At 35.7% G+C, this 19,046-nt stretch overlaps 1 protein-coding gene across 1 annotated transcript in view; it reads left to right on the top strand.

The window, feature by feature from the left end:
* The window catches only part of LOC150109884 (forkhead box protein P1-like), a 589,350-nt gene that overhangs the window by 445,155 nt on the left and 125,149 nt on the right, over window positions 1-19,046 (top strand). The window contains exon 8 of the mRNA XM_090397192.1: window positions 2,818-3,019. Coding sequence (XP_090253318.1) covers window positions 2,818-3,019 — 202 coding nt within the window. The remainder of the gene's footprint in view (window positions 1-2,817; window positions 3,020-19,046) is intronic.

The raw sequence follows: 19,046 nt of genomic DNA, 5'->3' as shown, positions 1-19,046 counted from the left end.
GCCTCCATTTTTAGAGGACATAAGTCATCACTTATCATAAACAGTACTCCACCAAGATGTTTTCCCCTCTTATCCCACTGAAAAATTCTGTATTCTGCTATTTCTAATCCTGTTATTATATCATCTTCCCGTCAACCACGTCTCAGAGATCCCAATAATCTTTGGCCAGGCTGATGCTAACAGTGCCACCAATTCATATCCTTTATTCCAGATACTCCTGGAATTAGTATAAAGCATAAAAATCTCACTGATTCTATACTTATCATTATTCCCTTCAGACTCCACTTGACTTGGTACTACCTGATGTCGTTCCCCTTCACCCAAGCACCCGTTCCCAAAAGAGGTCACCCTTGCTACAATCCACCCTGGGAATTCTAGTTTCCCCTGCATTGAAGCACTGACTCATTCAGAAAACAGCAATCTCTCTAGATGCCTACATTCTTCCTCATTCAAATGCAAGCGGCCTCATGCATACAGTTCCTTTCTGCCCTTAAATGCCCTCCAAGCATCCACATATTCCAGTCTTCTCTTCTGACACATTCTGGCTATTATGTTATTCATTATTACTTCTGCTTAGCTCATCATTATTATACTTGTTTTACACACACACACTATTTTTCCTCTCTGCATTTTCTTTTGTAGAACTTCAAACATGAATCACAGATCTCTTGCCACCTGATTTACACTGCCTCTCAAGTCATTTGTACCCACCATCACATTGGTCAGACCACATATAGACTATTGTGCTCAGATTTGGTCACCTAGTTTTCTTTGTGATGTGGAAACACTAGAGAGAGAGAGAGAGGGTCCAAAGATGAATAACCAATGTGATATAAGGACTCTGGAGTGTTGGTTATGAAAAGTGTTGGAGAGAATGTGGATTACAGTAGTTGCTGGATAGGCGAAAAAGAGAAAATATGATAGAGACCTTGAAGTTAGTTAAGGGATTCTATCAGATTAATACAGATGAAATTATAAAAAGAGTAGATGTTATGATCGGAAGAACGAGTAGTCATCCCTGGTAGTTATGTAAAGATGTGGTGAAGAAGGATTTGAGAAGTAGATTTTTTATGCGGAGAATTGTTAGTAAGTGGAAAACATTGCCTGAGTGCATTGTGAGTGCAGCTAGTGTAAGTAATTTCAAAGTTCATTATGATAGACATGCTGCTGGTTGAGTGGACCTCCTACGATGAGTCTGTTGACTCCATGAGATTACCAAATAATAATAATAATAATAATTATTATTATTATTATTATTTGTCTTGTTTCTTACACTTCTAGCATTTCTATACAAACATAACAGCTCATTCCTGGATCTATAACACGTCTCACTGATACTGCTTACTAGATATGACTTCTCCACACCTTCCTTGAGTTATTTTTTTCTCTTTACTTGCCTCAGAATTTTCTTCAACTGTAACTGTTTTCCCTACATTCCAGGTCATCCCCTTTCCTTTTTGTCTACACATACATTTACATTCTCTTGGAGCATCAACTTTTCTGATGCTGTGGCTGTGTTCTCCTGTCCACACCGAACCTCCATGTTTGTTCTTTCATTCTCTATACTCATGCTACCCACTTATTCATTCATAACCACCACTTCAATCTCTCCTTCCTTACTCTCCCACTCTTTCACATTGTTTCTTGCTTGATTAGATTTATTTTTGCCACTCATTTATCTACAATCTAGCAAAATCTCTTCAAATGACTCAGACCAAAAACATTCAAATGCAGTCTGTCACTCTTGTACAGTTGAATTCATCCTTCAAACTAATTCCACATGTTAACAAACTGCACTCCTTTCTCCTCGCATATTTCAGCTAACATATCATTCGCAATCTTCACTCTCCGCCTCATATCATCACTGTCATACCTGAGCAATACAATGGCTACCTTTCCTATCACACTATTATTTTTTATCCTTCTCAGCAACCGCTCAATATCCAATCTTACATGTTTTTTTGTTTGATTGATTGAAGCATATCATTTGGTGAAAGGGGTCTATTAGATTGTAAAGGAGAAATATGACAGAATAATTAGGCAGTGGGAAAGTAAGTGGTCATCCTTTACTCACATACATATGAGTCACATGAGTATGCAAGTAAAAAGTAGATTTTTTGCAGGCATGGAGAGTAGTAAATTAGTGGAATATATTGTTGGAGTAAGTGGTGAGTGGACCAGTTCCCAGTTTGTTCAAGACAATGAATCATATCTATTGTGGTATGTAGAAAGTTTAGCCTTATGCAATAAGTCATGTGACCCATGGAAACCAGTAAATAGTGTGTTAGGAAAAAACAGTACAAGAAGTATTATTTATACAAGTGTTTCAACTATAGGTGAGTTAGCTGTTCTCATATGGAAGGGGGATCAGAGTTTTTCTTCTTAGAATCTCAGATTTTCTAACCTGCAATAACACACAAACCAGACAGAAAACTCACAATTTACAGATGTTATATGCTCACCTTGTAGTGTTAGTTGCTTTAGCATAATCTAAACAACCTACTGACTTTAATAAAATTATAGTAGTTTAATCTACCTCATCTGGAACATTTGATGCTTTTTAAATCTCATGAAAAATTTGTCATGATATTTATAATATTTTTAAGTTCTTCCTGTGCTTGCAGTTAAAGAATTATTAATTAACCATTATTGTTTCAAGATGCTGTCATTTTGTTAATTTTTTTTATAATTACTTTTCATATGTAATATAATATAGTTACTTAAATATATTTCATAACTATTATGCATGTTTAGTGAGCTAGCTTGTGTTATTCATCTAATATCTTAATAATTAAAATGTAATATTTCTTTTAACAGGCATATAAATACAGAGCACCAGTTAGATGATCGCAGCACTGCACAGGCCCGAGTTCAAATGCAGGTAGTGTCACAGCTGGAACTTCAATTGTCTAAAGAAAGAGAACGTCTTCAAGCAATGATGCAGCATCTTCATATGAAGCCTACTACAACAACTCCTTCCACAAGCAACACAACTAACAGCCCTCCAAAACCAGAAGCTGTAAATAAATATTTTAGAAAACTTTAAAATTTGAATATTTTATGATTTTCCAAAGTTGTGTTATTATTTAATTTAAATAATAAAGTCATCTTATTATAATAACAGAAGTAAGGAGATTCTTGTTCCATTGTATAAAGCTCTGATTAGGCCACACATGGACTACTGTGCACAGATTTGATCACCTGGTTTTCAAAAGGACTACAGATGTTGGAAAGAGTCCAGAGGCAACTGACTAAGGTAGTTTCTGATCTCTGGAATGTTGAATAAGATGCAATTTACAGAGATCAGAAACTACCTTAGTCAGTCATCCATGGAAGCTGTATAAGAAAGGTGTGAGCAAGGGAGTGAGAAGCAGGTTTTTTGCATGCAGAGTTGTGAAGGATTAGAATGCCTTGCCAGAGAGGTTGGCCTCTGCAGAGAATTTGAGTGTGTTTAAGACACAGTATGATGAACTGTGTGTATGACAAAAGGACATCCTAGATGAGTCTTTGACTCCATGGGATCTTAGGATAATAATAATAATAATAATAATAATAATAATAATAATAATTATTATTATTATTATTATTATTATTATTTTACACTATTTCTACTGTGTACACTTTCACACATATGTATATAAGTTACAAAAAGAAAATTGAATTTATTATTATTATTCCTGACACCTCCAAGGAGTCCGGAGACATCGCGGGAAGACACCTACAGCTGTCTCAACCACTACACTGTACATTTTATTATATTTATAATATAATAAAATTTATATCCATTTTTTGTTTAGAGGAAGGCATAAATGAATATCAAATAACCTTGATTTATAGAGGTATAAACATTTGTATCCTGAATTTCATTTTAGCATGAATAGATTAAAAAAAAAAAACTGTTTGGAAACCAGCTTTGGGAAAAAAAATAAAAATAAATTGGAAAAACTCAGTAAGACATGACTGACAGAAGATGTCAATAGGGTACAATGGGTGTTTCAGAGAGAGAGCAGACAAAATAGGAAGTGCCTAGGAGTATTGCTTATCATTACAAAGGGATTTAATACTGCCATTTAATCACTTCATGGATGCAGTGGGTGAATGTGAATTTCTAGTTATTCACATGCGACATCATTCAATGCTACATGGTCACTCCCATACCTCATTGGGTTTTGGGAGTGAAGTCTCCTGCTAGAAGAAGTGGTAAGGTCACAGATGCCCTTTCCACAAAGAGTTATTAGGACAATCACAAACATTCATGCCTCTGGCAGGATTTGAACCCACAGCTTCTTGGTTGGAGAGATATGCTAACCACTTAGTCAACCAGGTTGGTCCAACCAGAGTAGGAATCTCAAATGGTGGTGGGGATAGAATCAGTAATACAGGTAGGTATGAGAATGTTTGGTGCGAGATAGAAGTTAACAGAAAAAATACATAATAAATGAACCATGTTGTCTGCGACAGACTAGGATCATCTTAAGACGACTGTGAATTGTGTAGATTGATATACTGATGGTGTTTAATGATATTTGGCAAATGTCATGATTTCATAAATGCTGAAAGATAAATAATTTTTCAAATTTTTGCTAATAATGCTGAGTTAATTTATTGTACTTATTTGTTTTATAAGTGTGTGTGATAGTCTGAGTTGTTGAGATTTAAGTAAAATGTGTATGTTTCCTTAAAGCATATATATGTTGATATAGTGCCATGTATAGCATAACAATGAGAACCAAGACATCTTTGTTGGGTGAAATAAATTTGCATGATTTTGCTCTGCAGAATTTGATGAACAATTTATATAATAGTAGAGTTGAGGAGAGGAGAGTGCAGAATATTGATAGTGAACCAGAAAATGTTCATATCAGTAATATTATTGAAAGTGTGGTAGCAGAAGATCAGGAAAACATAGAAGTAGAAAATAAGATGCTTTGAGAGTGTTTAATTATTTTAGTTTCTTAGTTTAATTATTAATCTTATTGAAAAGCTTCAGAAACATAAACAGATAAGTTAAACTGAGAAAAGGAAAAAAAGCAAAAGGCTTGAAGTAAAAAAGATTGTATGAATTAACAAGAGAAAGAGGGTAAGGAGAAAAAATTTTATGGCAATTCTGTGATAAAAGGAATACTCATGTAAGCTCAACAAACTCTTGCTTCTTCTTTTCTTCAAGGATTAGGCATATGCCTGTTCTGGCTTCATTAGTCTTTCAGACTTGCAGCTGGTTTTCCTCTCTCTCACTCTCTCTCTTTCTTTCTTTGGTCTATTGTTTCTCTGATGCTAAAATTAATAATATTAGTGATGCTGCCAGAATGCAGAAAGACAAGGTAAAAAAAATAATTGTTTTGGCTGGCACCAGTTATCTGAGATATCAGAAATATTATACGAGGGAGGATGTGAAAGAATTATTGGAAGAAGCAAAAAAGAAGAGTGAGAGGATGAAAAGTCTGCTGCCACCCTATGATAGAGGTGAATTGAGAAGTAGGGCAATAGCTAATAAATCAATACACAGGTTGTGCAGAAGGAATAATGTTGAATTTGTAAACCTATGGTCTGAGTTTGATGGATAGAAGGATTTGTATAAAGCTGGTAGACTGCAATTTGAAAGGATTTGGATTTTGATGTCTAGAGAGAGAGCTTTATTTGCTGAGAGTGTAGAAGTGCAAAGTCAGGAAAACTAAAGAAATTAGGGCATACATACAGGTGAGTGTGTGTGTGTGTGAGAGAGAGAGAGAGAGAGAGAGAGAGAGAGAGAGGCATCCATGAAGTGAATGGGCATGCAAATGAACAGAAAATTTTCAGAATCTAGTTTCCCAAGCAATAGTATCGAATGAGTTATTCAATTCAGGATGTAAATATGGTTGTACGCCTAAAGGGATACTACAGTTTCTATATATACTAACATGAGAAGTATCAGGAATAAAAGTAAGAAGATTTTGGCATTGGTTAGTACAACCTTGCTAAAAGTTATATGCATGACTGAGACTTGGGAACAGCAGATGACATAGCTGAAGGAGTAGAATGTGACGTTTAATATTTTCAGGAGGATAGAGTTGACTGGAAAGGAGGGTGGAATACTGCTGATGATAGTAGATGAATTGCAGCCAACAAGAGCAGAAGTCAGGCAGGCATATGGCAGTTCTTTTGAGGCAGTCTGTTGTGAAAGTGAGACCAATAGAACAAAATATAAAATTGGCTGTGGTTATAGGCCAGAAGATGCCAGCGATGATGCGGAAGACATGCATCAGCATAGTACAATGAATGCAATTGATTAATTATTATTATGTGGGAATTCATCTTCAGAGACATAGACTGAAAGGAGGAAAGATCATATGGAAAGAAGGAAATGGAATTTATGGACTTTGAAAGATAAATACTTGAATCAGCATGTAATTGTGAGGACTCAGAGCACGAGAGTTTTAGATCTGATTATTATTAAGAGAGACATCCAGGGAATCAGGAACTCATCAAGAGTTTCCATACTATTCAGACCAGCTCTCATACCTGTTCTTGAATTCATTCACACAACATCCAATGGCAATCCCTTCCAATCATGCACTACTCTATGAGATAAAAATCTAGCCCAACCCCCCCCCCCTTCTTGAGAGCATTCATTCTCAACTTTCATGGATATCCTCTTGTCATTTCCCCACCCTCCATAAAATGAAAAATTCCATCTGCTGAAATTCTGCATAACCCTTTCAGAAATTTGTAAGTCTCAATCATATGACCTCTCTTTCTTCTGTTTGCTAGTGCCCGCAGCCTGCAAATTCAATCTGTCTTCATAATCTGTATTAAACAATCCTGATATCATTTTTGACACTCTTTTTTCAGAATCACCATGGAAACAGACAAGCATTATCAAGGCATTTTAACGAGGTAAAATGACTTCCTTATCTCTACATGGCAAGGTTCATTTCAGCATTGCTATTATTTTCAGAGTTATATTATTATTACCCAAGACCTCATGGAGTCAAAGACTCATCTGGGAGGTCCTTTTATCACACACACACACATCTCATCATACCATGTCTTAAACACACTCAGACTCCTTGCAGACACCACAATCTCAGGCAAGGCATTCCAATCATTCACAACTCTGCACGAAAAAAACCTGCCTCTCACTCCCCTACTCATGCCCTCTTTATACAGTTTCCAGGGATGACCTATGGTTCTCCCCTGATCTCCCACTATTTGCTGTAGAACTTCTCCACCATTGATCTTATAACAACCCCCTTACCAACTTGTAGGTCTCTATCATATCTCCCCTCTTCCTTCTCTCCACCAGACTCTGCAAATTACATCTTCTCAATCTTTTCCTCATACAAAAGTATGAGGTTATATTTACAACTTTTGCTATATGACCCTTAAACTTCAACTTCCTGTCTACTAAAACTCCAAGATCCCTAGCCTAATCAGTTTCTTCCATAAACATAATCCTACCAATATAATACCAAATTGGATATCTAATCACACCAAAGTGCATGACTTAACATTTATCATATTGAAATGACAGCCATTTTCACATACCAAAGTTCCATCTTATTCAAATCATTCTGCCTCTGTCTATTCAAAGGCCTATTCAAAGCCTATTCAAAGTATTGCATATCAGCAGCACTCCTGATTGCCTTACCCATCTTTGCATCATCAGCAAATAGCTGTATGTCACATGTCAGATCCTTCCCAATGCCATTAATGTATAGATTGAACAATGGACCAAGGACTGATCCTTGATGCATACCAGCAGTTGACTTGAATTTTACAGTTCACCCCCTGCATATACCACTTTATTATTATTATGTGTCGAAGCCATCATGATTTATTAAGTGTTTTCTTAGATTTAATTGTGTACTTTTAGTACAGAATTTCAGAAATATTATTAGTTTTTACTACTCTTAAAAATGGCACCAGAAACTAATAGGCCCTTGAATAGGCAGAATGATTTGAATAAGATGGATCATAACAAGGCACTGACTAAAGCTAAAGTTGTTGCTGCTGAGGAGAGCATTTGTCCTGAACAAAAGCACTGCTGCAGTGATGATAATAATTTATTTGAGGATACGTTGACATTAGAAATAGCTCAGTTAAAAGAAATTATTAGGAAATCGACCAGGGAATTGGAAAAGGTGGAAAAACATCTTTCTGAACTTCGACATGATAAGAAAAAGAATGAGAACAAGAACAGGCAGGAAAATACTGAACATGAAAATCAAAATATTAATAACAACAAGGTAAGTCAGTTAATATCTGAGAAAAAGAGGTAATATGGTATGGTGGCTCAATTTTAAACAATTACGACCTACTAATAATAGGTCGTAATTGTTGCTTTATTGAATACAATGTGGCCTAAAATTGTTGGCATTAGTGAAACCTGGCTATCAGAATCAGATATGGTAAGTGGGATCTTGATCGAGTGTAACGGATATACTATTTTTAGGAATGACAGAAGAGATAGGAGAGGAGGAGGAGGAGTACTGCTAATGATATCAGATAGCCTACGTCTAGTTAGGATAGAAATACAGGAAAACAATGATGGTAACAATGTCCCATGTAGCGATGAGTTTGAGTCTATCTATTGTGAAGTTGAAGTTAACAGGATGAAATATATGGTGGCTTTTGCTACAAACCTGGCGGCTCAGTTGTAAAGAATGAAAAAATGCATCACCAATTTAGCCTTATGGGTATGATCACCCATAATGATCATCAAGCGATGATCATTATAGGTGACTTTAATTTTCCAAACATTGATTGGGTAAAAGAAAAATCTCATGATAAGAAAGAACAGGAATTTATTGAATTGTTGCGAATCAACTTTCTCAAGCAGCATGTGAAAGAAAGAACTTGAGGTCAAAGAGTGTTGGATCTGCCCATAGCATCAGAAGGGATCTCTGTCAAGGATATGACTATTTTATCACCAATTGGTGACAGTGATCATGCTGTTCTTTCTTGGGAACTATCTACTGGTATTGAAGCTCTGATTAAAACAGGCTACATGCTGAACTACAAAGCTGGAAATTATGATCAACTTAGAAGAATATTATCTTTGGTTCCATGGTATCAGTTAATGAATGGAAAAAATGTCAGCAATGCATGGAAATCTTTGAAAAAGTGCTTAAATGCGGCAGTATCTCAATGTATTCCTAGTGTTCGAAGAATATAGGTTGAAAGTCTGTTTTAGCTGAGAAAAGCTAAAACAGAGTATGAAAAGAAATTGGCCATGCAAGCTAAAGATAATAAAAAAGAATTTTATCATTATGTCGCAAGCAAAAGAAACAATAAATGTGGAAGAATAACTTTATTGAATGCAGATGGTACACGAGTGTCGGAAGCTAAGGAGATTATTCAGTTAATGAGTACTCACTTTGCTAAGATATATCAACCAGGTGTATGTAGCATGGTGCACAGTGCTACTGCTACTTTGGATGAAGAATTAGAGGTTCATGAAAATGAGGTTGAAGAACTCTTGCATAACCTGGATAAGAATTAGTCGATAGGGACAGATAGAATATCATCCCGTTTGCTAAAGGAAAATTCAGCTGAATTGGCTAGGCCTTTCACACATTTGTATAACTTGAGTCTCAGCTCAGGAATGATACCACATGAATGGATGGAATGTATGAGTTCCATTGCACAAGGGTGGTGCAAAAACTGATGTGTCTAACTACCGACCTATTAGTATCTCTGGTGTGGTAGTGAAGATTTTAGAGAAGTTGGTAAGAACTCGCATACAGAAATGGGTAGACAAGCATTCTATACTCTGCAGGGAACAGAATGGGTTTACTAAAGGAAGGTCATGTTTTAGCAATTGCTCATATTTTATAATAATATTACAGCCGAGTTGGATAAAGGGAATGGATAAACTATGATAATATTGGATTTTTCTAAGGCATTTGATAGGATACCGCACGATAGGCTGTGGCATAAACTGGAGAATATGGGATTGGAATATAATCTATTGACTTAGATCAGAGGATGGTTGACAGACTGATATCAAAAAGTTGTATACAGTGGGTGTGAATCTGCCAGATTTAAGGTAACCAGTGGTGTACCTCAGAGTTCAGTCCTTGGACCATTATTGTTCAATCTATACATTAATGAATGACATCAAGCTAGGTCTATCATTAGATTTGCAATTGTTTGCTGATGATACAAATATAGGCAGGGCAATCGGGGATGCTACTGATATTCAGCAATTTCAAAATGATTTGAATAGACTGGAAATCTGGGCAAACAAAAATGGCTGTCAGTTTAATATTGGTAAGTGTAAAGTTATGCACTTTGGCGTGATTAGAGTTCCAGTGTGTATTGCTATGTTGAAGCGAACCTTGACACGTAAGGATAAGGAAGTAGTTTTGCCTCTTTATAAAGCTTTGATAAGACCACACTTGGATTACTGTGCAGAGATTTGGTCTCTCAGGTTCCAAGGGGATAAAGAAGCTGTGAAAAGGGTGCAAAGAAGAGTTACAAAGATTATATCCAGATTATGGGATTTAGATTATGAGGACAGATTGCGAGTATATAGATTGCAGACTCTGGTTAACAGGAGAAAGAGGGGTGATATGATAATGGTCTATAAACTTTTGAATGGGTGTTATAGCATTTCAAATGATGAAATGTTTCATTATATGGAAGGCAGGGATAGAACACGGGGGCATCCATGGAAGTTAAGGTTGTTCTCAGTCAAGAAAGGGGTGAGAAATAGGTTTTTCTCCCAGTGAGCAGTGAGTGAGTGGAATAATTTGCCTTAGGGGTAGCGAGTGCATCTAGTGTAAATGAATTCAAGGGAAGGTGTGATAGCTGAGTTTGGTAATTTACAGCCTCCCACGATTAGTCCTTGACTCCCTGGAGGTCTCAGATAATGATAATAATAATTATTATTATTATTTAGAGAGACCCCAAGGAGTCAGGAACTCACCGAGGTTTCCATACTATTCATGCCAGCTGTCAGTCAGCCATCCTCTTATCCATGCCAATAGTTTATAATCCAATCCCATATTCTCCATTATATGCAACAACATTCCATGCTGTATTCTGTCAAAAGCCTTAGCAAAATCCAAAAGTATCATGATATATCCATTCCCCTTGTCTAATTCAGTGTTAACATTAATATATAATCTGAACAAGTTGCTAAAACATGACCTTCCTTAGTAAACCCATGCTCTTCATTGCAAAGCAGAGATTCTCTGTTCATCCATTTCTGAATGTGAGCCCTAACCAACTTTTCCAAAATCTTCACCACCACTCTTGAGTTTCTGATTGGGCAATAGTTTATATTTTATATTTATATTTATACCCTTGTGCAATGGAATTACCATGCATTCTTTCCACTCCTGTGGAATCTTCCCTGTTCTGAGACTCAAATTATACAGCCTAGCTAAAGGAATAGCCAGTTCAGCTAAACACTCTTTCAGCATCTCTTCAGATATCCCAGCAGTTGCTATTGCTGAATTCTTATTCAGTTTGTGCAACAGCTCTGGTATTTTCTCCTTATCCACATGAGTTTCCTCATACGGTGAAGAGTTAGCAGTGAGTTGAATGTGCATATACCAGGTTGATAGCTTTTAGCTAAATAGCTGCTCATTAGGTGAACAATTCCTTTTGCATCAGTCACCTGCATACCATCTGCATTCAGTTATTCTTTCAGATTCGTTCTTTCTTTTACTTGCAGCATAACGATAGAATTCTTTTGGGTTGTGTTTAATTTGCAGAGCCAGCTTCTTTTCATGATTGGACTTAGCTTTCCATACAACACTTGTGATTCTTCTTGCCAGCTGCTTATAATTGTCATAACTGACATCATCCTTAAGCACACAATATTCCTTCCATACTATCTTTTTCTTACGAATCTCTTGTTTAATTAGTTACACATCCATTCCACTCCTACGCTATTTATTCCCTGAACTCTAGTGACACATTCTGATATTGCATCATTTAAGTATTCCCATGCAGTCGATTTTCTTCCCATCCAATAACTGATACCATGGCGCAGACCATCAGGGCCATGCCAACCAGTGGGTGCAATGGATGCACCGCACCCGGGCGGCAACATTGATAGGGCGGCTTTTTATGTAGCTAATATCTAATTTGGATCATACAATGCAGTATTAGGGGTGGCTGATAAAAGTTTGCACCCGAGCAGCAAATGCCCTTTGCGTGCAAATGCCCTTAATTTTTCTGGTATCTTAGCTAGAGCTTCGTGTGTCTATGCATAAGTACAGCTCTGTCTTGGGGATGAAGAAGTGGTGGAGAGGATTCAGAGGTTAGCAACCAAAATGGTGAGTGGTCTGTCGAGTGTTTCGTATGAGAATAGATTGATAGTGTTTGGATCGCAGAAGTAAATTGATTGGCCAAAATTTATTTATTTTATTTATTCATGTGGAATTCCTCCAATCCTCGACCACCCCTTAGAACTGGTTGAGCCCCCCCTAATGAGAGATTAATATGTATACTTTTGATTGTACCAGTGTGTATTCACAGGGCCTGTATGCTTGTTGTGAGGGATGAAAAACCCTAGTTTCCGGGAGAAAAAACTCCTCTACCTCCATATGAGACCAGCTGACTCACCTTTAATCATAAGAGGCCAGATAAAGGTTCCTCACATCATGGATTGGAATCGAACACAGGTCTTTCCAACCCAAGGGCTTCATCTATAACTACTGAGCTACAGAATTGCCCAAAATGATGAGACATGATAAAAACATTTAACTTACTTAAAGTGGTTTTTAAGATTGATGCAGGGGAAATGATTCATCCCTGGAAGTTGAGTAAGAGTGTAGTTAGTAAGGACTAACTAACTTTGTCTTTGTGTTAATGGTTTGGGTCTCCCACAATGAGTCTTAGAACTCCATGGAGTTGCCTCTGCAATAATAATAATAATAATAATAATTGCATTTGTAACATTTTTAAATCTTTTAAAAATTAAACTAAGAAACCATTATGGGAATATAATGAGGATGGATCTGTATTTAAGATTTGTATATCTGGAAAAGGCATAACAAGGTGTAAAATAAAAACTGTCCAAATTCATTTCATTAGTAATAGTAATAGTAATTAAGATTATTTGTAATAGTAATAGTGCAGATGTGGTAGCCCTGCAAGAGGATTTGAATAAGCTAGATATGAACAAATGAATGGGGGTATCAGTTTAATGCAGCAAAATGTAAGGTTCTTGAGGTTTGGGACACATCGATGGGATGCTGCATACTCTATGGGAGGAGTTAAAGAGATCTGGGGTTGATGATTGATAGAAACCTGAAATTTAGGGGACATATTGCAAAGGTAACACAGAGGATTGCTGCAATAATGAGAAGGACACTGACCTGTATCATTCTGTTGTATAAGACTCTGATCAGACCACACTTAAACTATTGTTCTCAGATCTGGTTCCCAGGATTTGAAGGGGATAAATTAACTGTGGAAAGGGTACAGAGGCAGATAACAAAGATGGTTTCAGGTTTGTACAATGTTAGTTATAAGGATCAGCTGAGGGAATGTGGAATGCAGAGTTTGGTGGATAGAAGAAGGAGAGGAGATATGATTGAGACTTTTAAACTGTTGAGAAATAGTTACAGGATTGACACTGGGGGGTTCTTTCACTTGGTTGAATAGCTGGAAGAAGTCATGACAAGGAGCCAACCCTGGAAGTTATGAAAGGAAACTGTGAGAAAGAGGGTGAGGAGTAGTTTCTTTGCATGGAGGGTGACTGAACCATGGAATGCATTGCCTGATGGAGTGGTGGGAGCGAGAACGCTCAATACGTTTAAGGAGTGGTATGATAGACTTTGTGTTTCCTAGGAGGGATCTCCCTCGATGAGTCTTGATAGACTTGTGTTTCTTAGAAAGGACCTCCCACGATGAGTCTTTTGACTCCATGGAGGCCTGAATAATAATAATAATAAATTCAACAGTTATATAGTGTAAATGGAACATTATATCAATCAGTAATTGATGTTAAATGTTGTTTGAGAGAAGAATGTACATTATTTACTCTGCTATAAATAATCTATATGGATCACATTGGGAAGGAAAGCAACATTAGGCATGATATCATAATTGGAGATATTCAACTCTTCTTTACTTTAAATGCAGATGTTATCCATCCAGCGTTTACATCCAGCCAGCATGGCTGGCCGAGTGGTTAGCGTATCTGCTCTCCCGCCAAAAGGCTGCAGGTTCGAATCCCGCCGTGGGCATGGATGTTTGTGATTGTCTGTGGAAATACTAGTGGTGGTGATCAGCAGTAGATAGCGTTGGTGTAGTTGCGGTCAGTTGGTGGTTTTGAGTTGCTGAAGACAGAGCTGTAGAGTAGGTACCCTCCTTCAATGAGTCCTTGGACTCCCTGGAGGTGTCAAATAATAATAATATCCACTAAAAATCTGCAGGATTTCTCAACTAAATTGAGTAACTACCATAATAAATTTTGTGTAAAAATCCACAATAAAAGATAATGAAAATAGGCAGAAACAAGGAAAACATGAGCTGCATCCTGAATGAAGAATCTATAGAACAAGTAAAACATTTCAGCTATTTAGAGACAATTTTTAGTGAAGATTACAAAATACATATGGAATTAGACAATGGAATTAGCAAATTCCATTGTCTAATTCCATTGGACAATTTCAGTAGGAAGTTGACTGAAATATAGAATAAGAGAGAAATTAGTTAAAACATTAAACTGCCTATATCAAGACAATGTTACAATCAGTTTTACCTTATGGAATCTGAGAGCTGGGTTTGAAATAAAACACTTCATCAAAGACTGGAGATCACAGAATGAGAATTCCAAGAAAGATTCCTAGTTAGGTGTGGGCTGCAGCAAGATAAGTAAATTTTATATTTCAATGTGTGCTGATATTGTTTATATTGTAGATTAATTATTAATGTGGGATATTTGAGTGTGGAATGCAGGATTTGGATAAATAGACGATATTATCAAAAACTTTTTTTTTTGTTAGCACACTAATACAACATGTCGGTGAAAGGCAAATTATTGTATATGCCTGCACGAAACATATAGAGTAGGAGACGTGGATTTCTCAAAAATGGTATGATGCCATGAGTGTAATATGTATGTATGCATGGGAAAATGTCATGGATATTTATGTACAGAGGCTGAATAACAGAAAAAAATTAGTCTGGGTATGTAGGAAATGCAATATTCTGATGGACCATTGAGCTCACTTAAATATGAGTTTAAAAAGTTTAAATATGAGTAGGAAACATGGCACCATAACTGGCATGGCAACTGAAGATTGTTTGAATGTTCAGAGAGTGTGTGGAAATAATAGCATGAGAAAAAAATCGATTGACAATAAAGCAAGTGATAATGTATACAACATTAAAAATCAGAGTGAAATTCACTAAAAAGTGGGCAATAATGATGTTGAAAAATAGAGTGCAGTTAATGGTAAGGTGGTGATCGTGTGTGTGTGTGTGTGTGTGTGTGTGTGTGTGACTGGCAATAAAATAGCAAGAATAAATGATAATAATAAAAGGATTCTTAGATGATGAAGAAGACACAAGAGATAAATCAGATGCAGAGTGAAATGAAGAGAACTGTAAATATGTATGGAAGAGTGAAGAAGATGAATACAAATAAATTAATATACTATAAATTAAAGATACCAAGAAAGTATATACCGTATATTCCAGCATGCAAGTCGACCTGGCGTATAAGTCGATATTGGAATTTTTTGAGTTTATTTGAGTTTTTATAGTATACTCGTTGTATAAGTCGACTCAAAAAATTTCTTTAAAAATAAAATTATGACAGTTTTAAAGTAAAATTTTTATACAGGCATCAACCACTAGGATCATAACTGCCTTTTTAGTCCTTCCATTCTTTGTTTTAGCAAAAGATATAAAATACCTAGTTGACAAAAGAAATTTTATTTCGTATTGACCAGTTGACCAATAGTGAACTAAAGTGCAATGGCTCCTTTTAAAAGAATGAAATATGATGCGAATTTTAAGTGTAAAGTGATTAAATTTGCAAAAGAAAATACTAACTGTGTTGCTGCATGTCAGTTCGGAGTAAACGAAAAACTAGTTCGCGATTGGAGAAAAAATGAAACTTTAATAATGAAGATGCCAAAAAATAAGTGTGCATTACAGAAAGGAATTTGTAAGTGGCCTATTCTGGAAAATAATGTTGCGGATTGGGTTCGAGAAAATCGCCAAAATGGACTCATTATAACGAGAAATAATATTCATTTATTTGCTTTGAAGTGGGGCAAAGCAAATAAAAAGGACAATGAAAACTTCAAAGCTACAGTGAGTTGGTGTAGCCAGTTTATAGAAAGGAAAAATTTAGTGCTTCGACTAAAAACAAAAATCACACAGAAGCTGCCAAAGGATTTGGATGATAAGTTATTAAGTTTTCAAAGATTTATAATTGCTAAAAGAAAGCAAAAAAATTATTTATTGTCTCAAATTGGAAATATGGATGAAACTCCAGTTATGTTTGACATGATCGGGAGAATTGAAAGGAAGTAAAACTATTTCTTTAAAAACAACTGGACGTGAAAAAAGCCGTTTCACAGTTGTACTTGCTTGTATGGCTGACGGTACTAAATTAAAACCTATGATAATTTTTAAAAGAAAAACAATGCCAAAGATCAAAATTCCAAGAAACATTTTTGTCCATGTTCATGAGAATGGTTTGATTGATGAAGCAGGAGTTAAGCTGTGGATAAAAAATATTTGGAATACACAACAAGGTGCATTAAAAAATTCAAACAGTCTTTTAGTGTGGGACATGTTCAAATCCCATTTAACGGAGAGCACAAAATCTTTATTAAGAGAGAGAATAATACCAATATGGCGGTGATTCCAAGTGGGTTAACTTCACTAGTGCAACCATTGGATGTTTGTATAAACAAGCCATTTAAAGACAATTTGCAAAGATATTGGAATGCGTGGATGGAAGGAGAGAAAAGTTACACAAAAGGAGGACAAATGCGACATGTGTCTTTGGTAACTATGTGTGAATGGGTAGCGAAAGCATGGGATGAAATAAAACCAGATACAGTAATAAAATCTTTTAAAAAATGTGCTATATCTAACAAATTAGATGGCTCGGAAGATGATTTTGTTTACAATGATGATGAAATTGATGCTAAATCTGATGAAGAAAACGAATACAATTTATATGACGATATACCGGAAGAATTACAGAACCAGAGTACAATGAACTTTTCATACATTCAGACAGTGAAAATTAAATTTTAATTATGTAGTTACCTACCTATTTTCTTGTAAATAAATAATTATATAACATGTAAATAATTTTTTCTGTAAATAAATTTGATATAAGTTGAAATATTTTTACTTATTTGCCCTTTTTGTATATTGCTAATAAATTTAACAAAGTATGATATGTAGTAGTTTTTTCTTGGAACGCAATCAATTTTTGACCCGGCATATAAGTCGACCTAAAAAATTTAGTACTTTTTTTCAATGCTGAAAAGTCGACTTATACGCCGGAATATACAGTACTTAGTTTGATATCTTTATTTAAGTGTAAATAAACAAAGTTTGCACTTGAAGTATTTTCAGGACTGGAGCAACTCGTATATAGAAGCTAATGACTTCACATCACATCTTGGTTATAGTATAACCAAGTGGAAAAACTTCCACCAGCTATCTCTAATCCAGAGTATTTAATTAATAATAAGCTGTGACACCTTTTGGCTACTCATATATGAAAATATGACTTCTGTATTACTTCAACCTTTGTATCACCTCTGGGTCTGCTGGTTCCCACTGATGAGACCTCAATAAAGGTCGAGCCCGGTTGGGATAGTGACCCTTACCATAATGCATAGCATTATACATGTCCATAAGGATGTGCTTTGCATTATTGAATACTAAGGCAAGTGATGTGAAGTCGTTAGCTTCTATATGCAAGTTGTCCCAGTCCTGAAAATACTTCAGGTGCAAACTTTGTGTGCTTACACTTGGATAAAGATCAAACCAAGTATGTAATTTCTTGGTATCTTAATCTATCAGAAGCTTTTGAAAAATCTAAGTATACTAATGAAGCCATCACTTTATCGTAATAAGTAAGTAGATTACTAAAACATGAACTCACTTTAACAAATCCATGCTGTCCATCAAAGATATTTTTGTCAACCCATTTCTGGATCCTTGTGAGGTTTAAAAATTTGGAAAACAAAGATGGGATGTAGAATTTATTCTTGATGGTGATATATTGTTGGAGGTGGAGGAAGTAAGAAATCTTGGAGTAATGATGGATAAAGATCTAAAATTTAGAATACATATTGTCAAAATTGTGAAGACAATGCAACAAATTCTGGGGACTTGTAGAAGTAAAGAGATTCTTATTCCATTGTATAAGGTCTTGATTGGGCACATATGAACTACTGTGCCACAGATTTAGTCATCTGGTTTTCAAAAAGGATGAAGAGATGTTGGGGAGGATCCAGAGGTGATTGACCAAAATAGTTTCTGATCTCTGGAATGTTGATATGAAAAAAGGCCAAGATGATGCAATTTGCAGAGAAAATATTGCAAAGCAAGTATTTTTGCCATCATGGCAGGAAAAAGACATTGAGAAAGACCAAAATATAAGTTCTGACAATAGTCTAGACAGATGGTAGATTAATTTGGATGAAACTTGTCAATAGAATAATGATATAAACTTTTAATGTACTATAGCTATACCATAATATTCTGCACACTCTCTGAGGATACACATCAGGAATTGGATGATGAATGAAGATGATGAAAAATGTAACAAGTAATCTATGGCATTATTGTTTTTGTGACATTGTTTAGCAGAACATTCTAATCATTTACCACTCCCTCGCTCCCCCCTCTCTCTCTATGCAAAAAAGCTTGTTTTATACACTACTACTTAACTATGAACCGGTATAGATAGAGAAAGTGCCTTTCAATCTTATTTTCTTTACTATCCTTTGAAAAATTCCTTTGATATCTAGAATCTTCTATCTGAGTTAACCTATAGATGATTATATCATCTCTTCGTCTTCTTCTGTCATTCCCATTCTGTAATTTAAATTATTCAGTCT

This window comes from Typopeltis vanoorti, chromosome 1, assembly GCF_054136105.1.
Source record: "Typopeltis vanoorti isolate ZY-2024b chromosome 1, IOZ_Tvanoo_1.0, whole genome shotgun sequence".
NCBI classification, from domain to species: Eukaryota; Metazoa; Arthropoda; class Arachnida; order Uropygi; family Thelyphonidae; genus Typopeltis; species Typopeltis vanoorti.
Note: the sequence above shows the minus strand (reverse complement) of the source record. Positions and strands in the feature narration are given on the sequence as shown.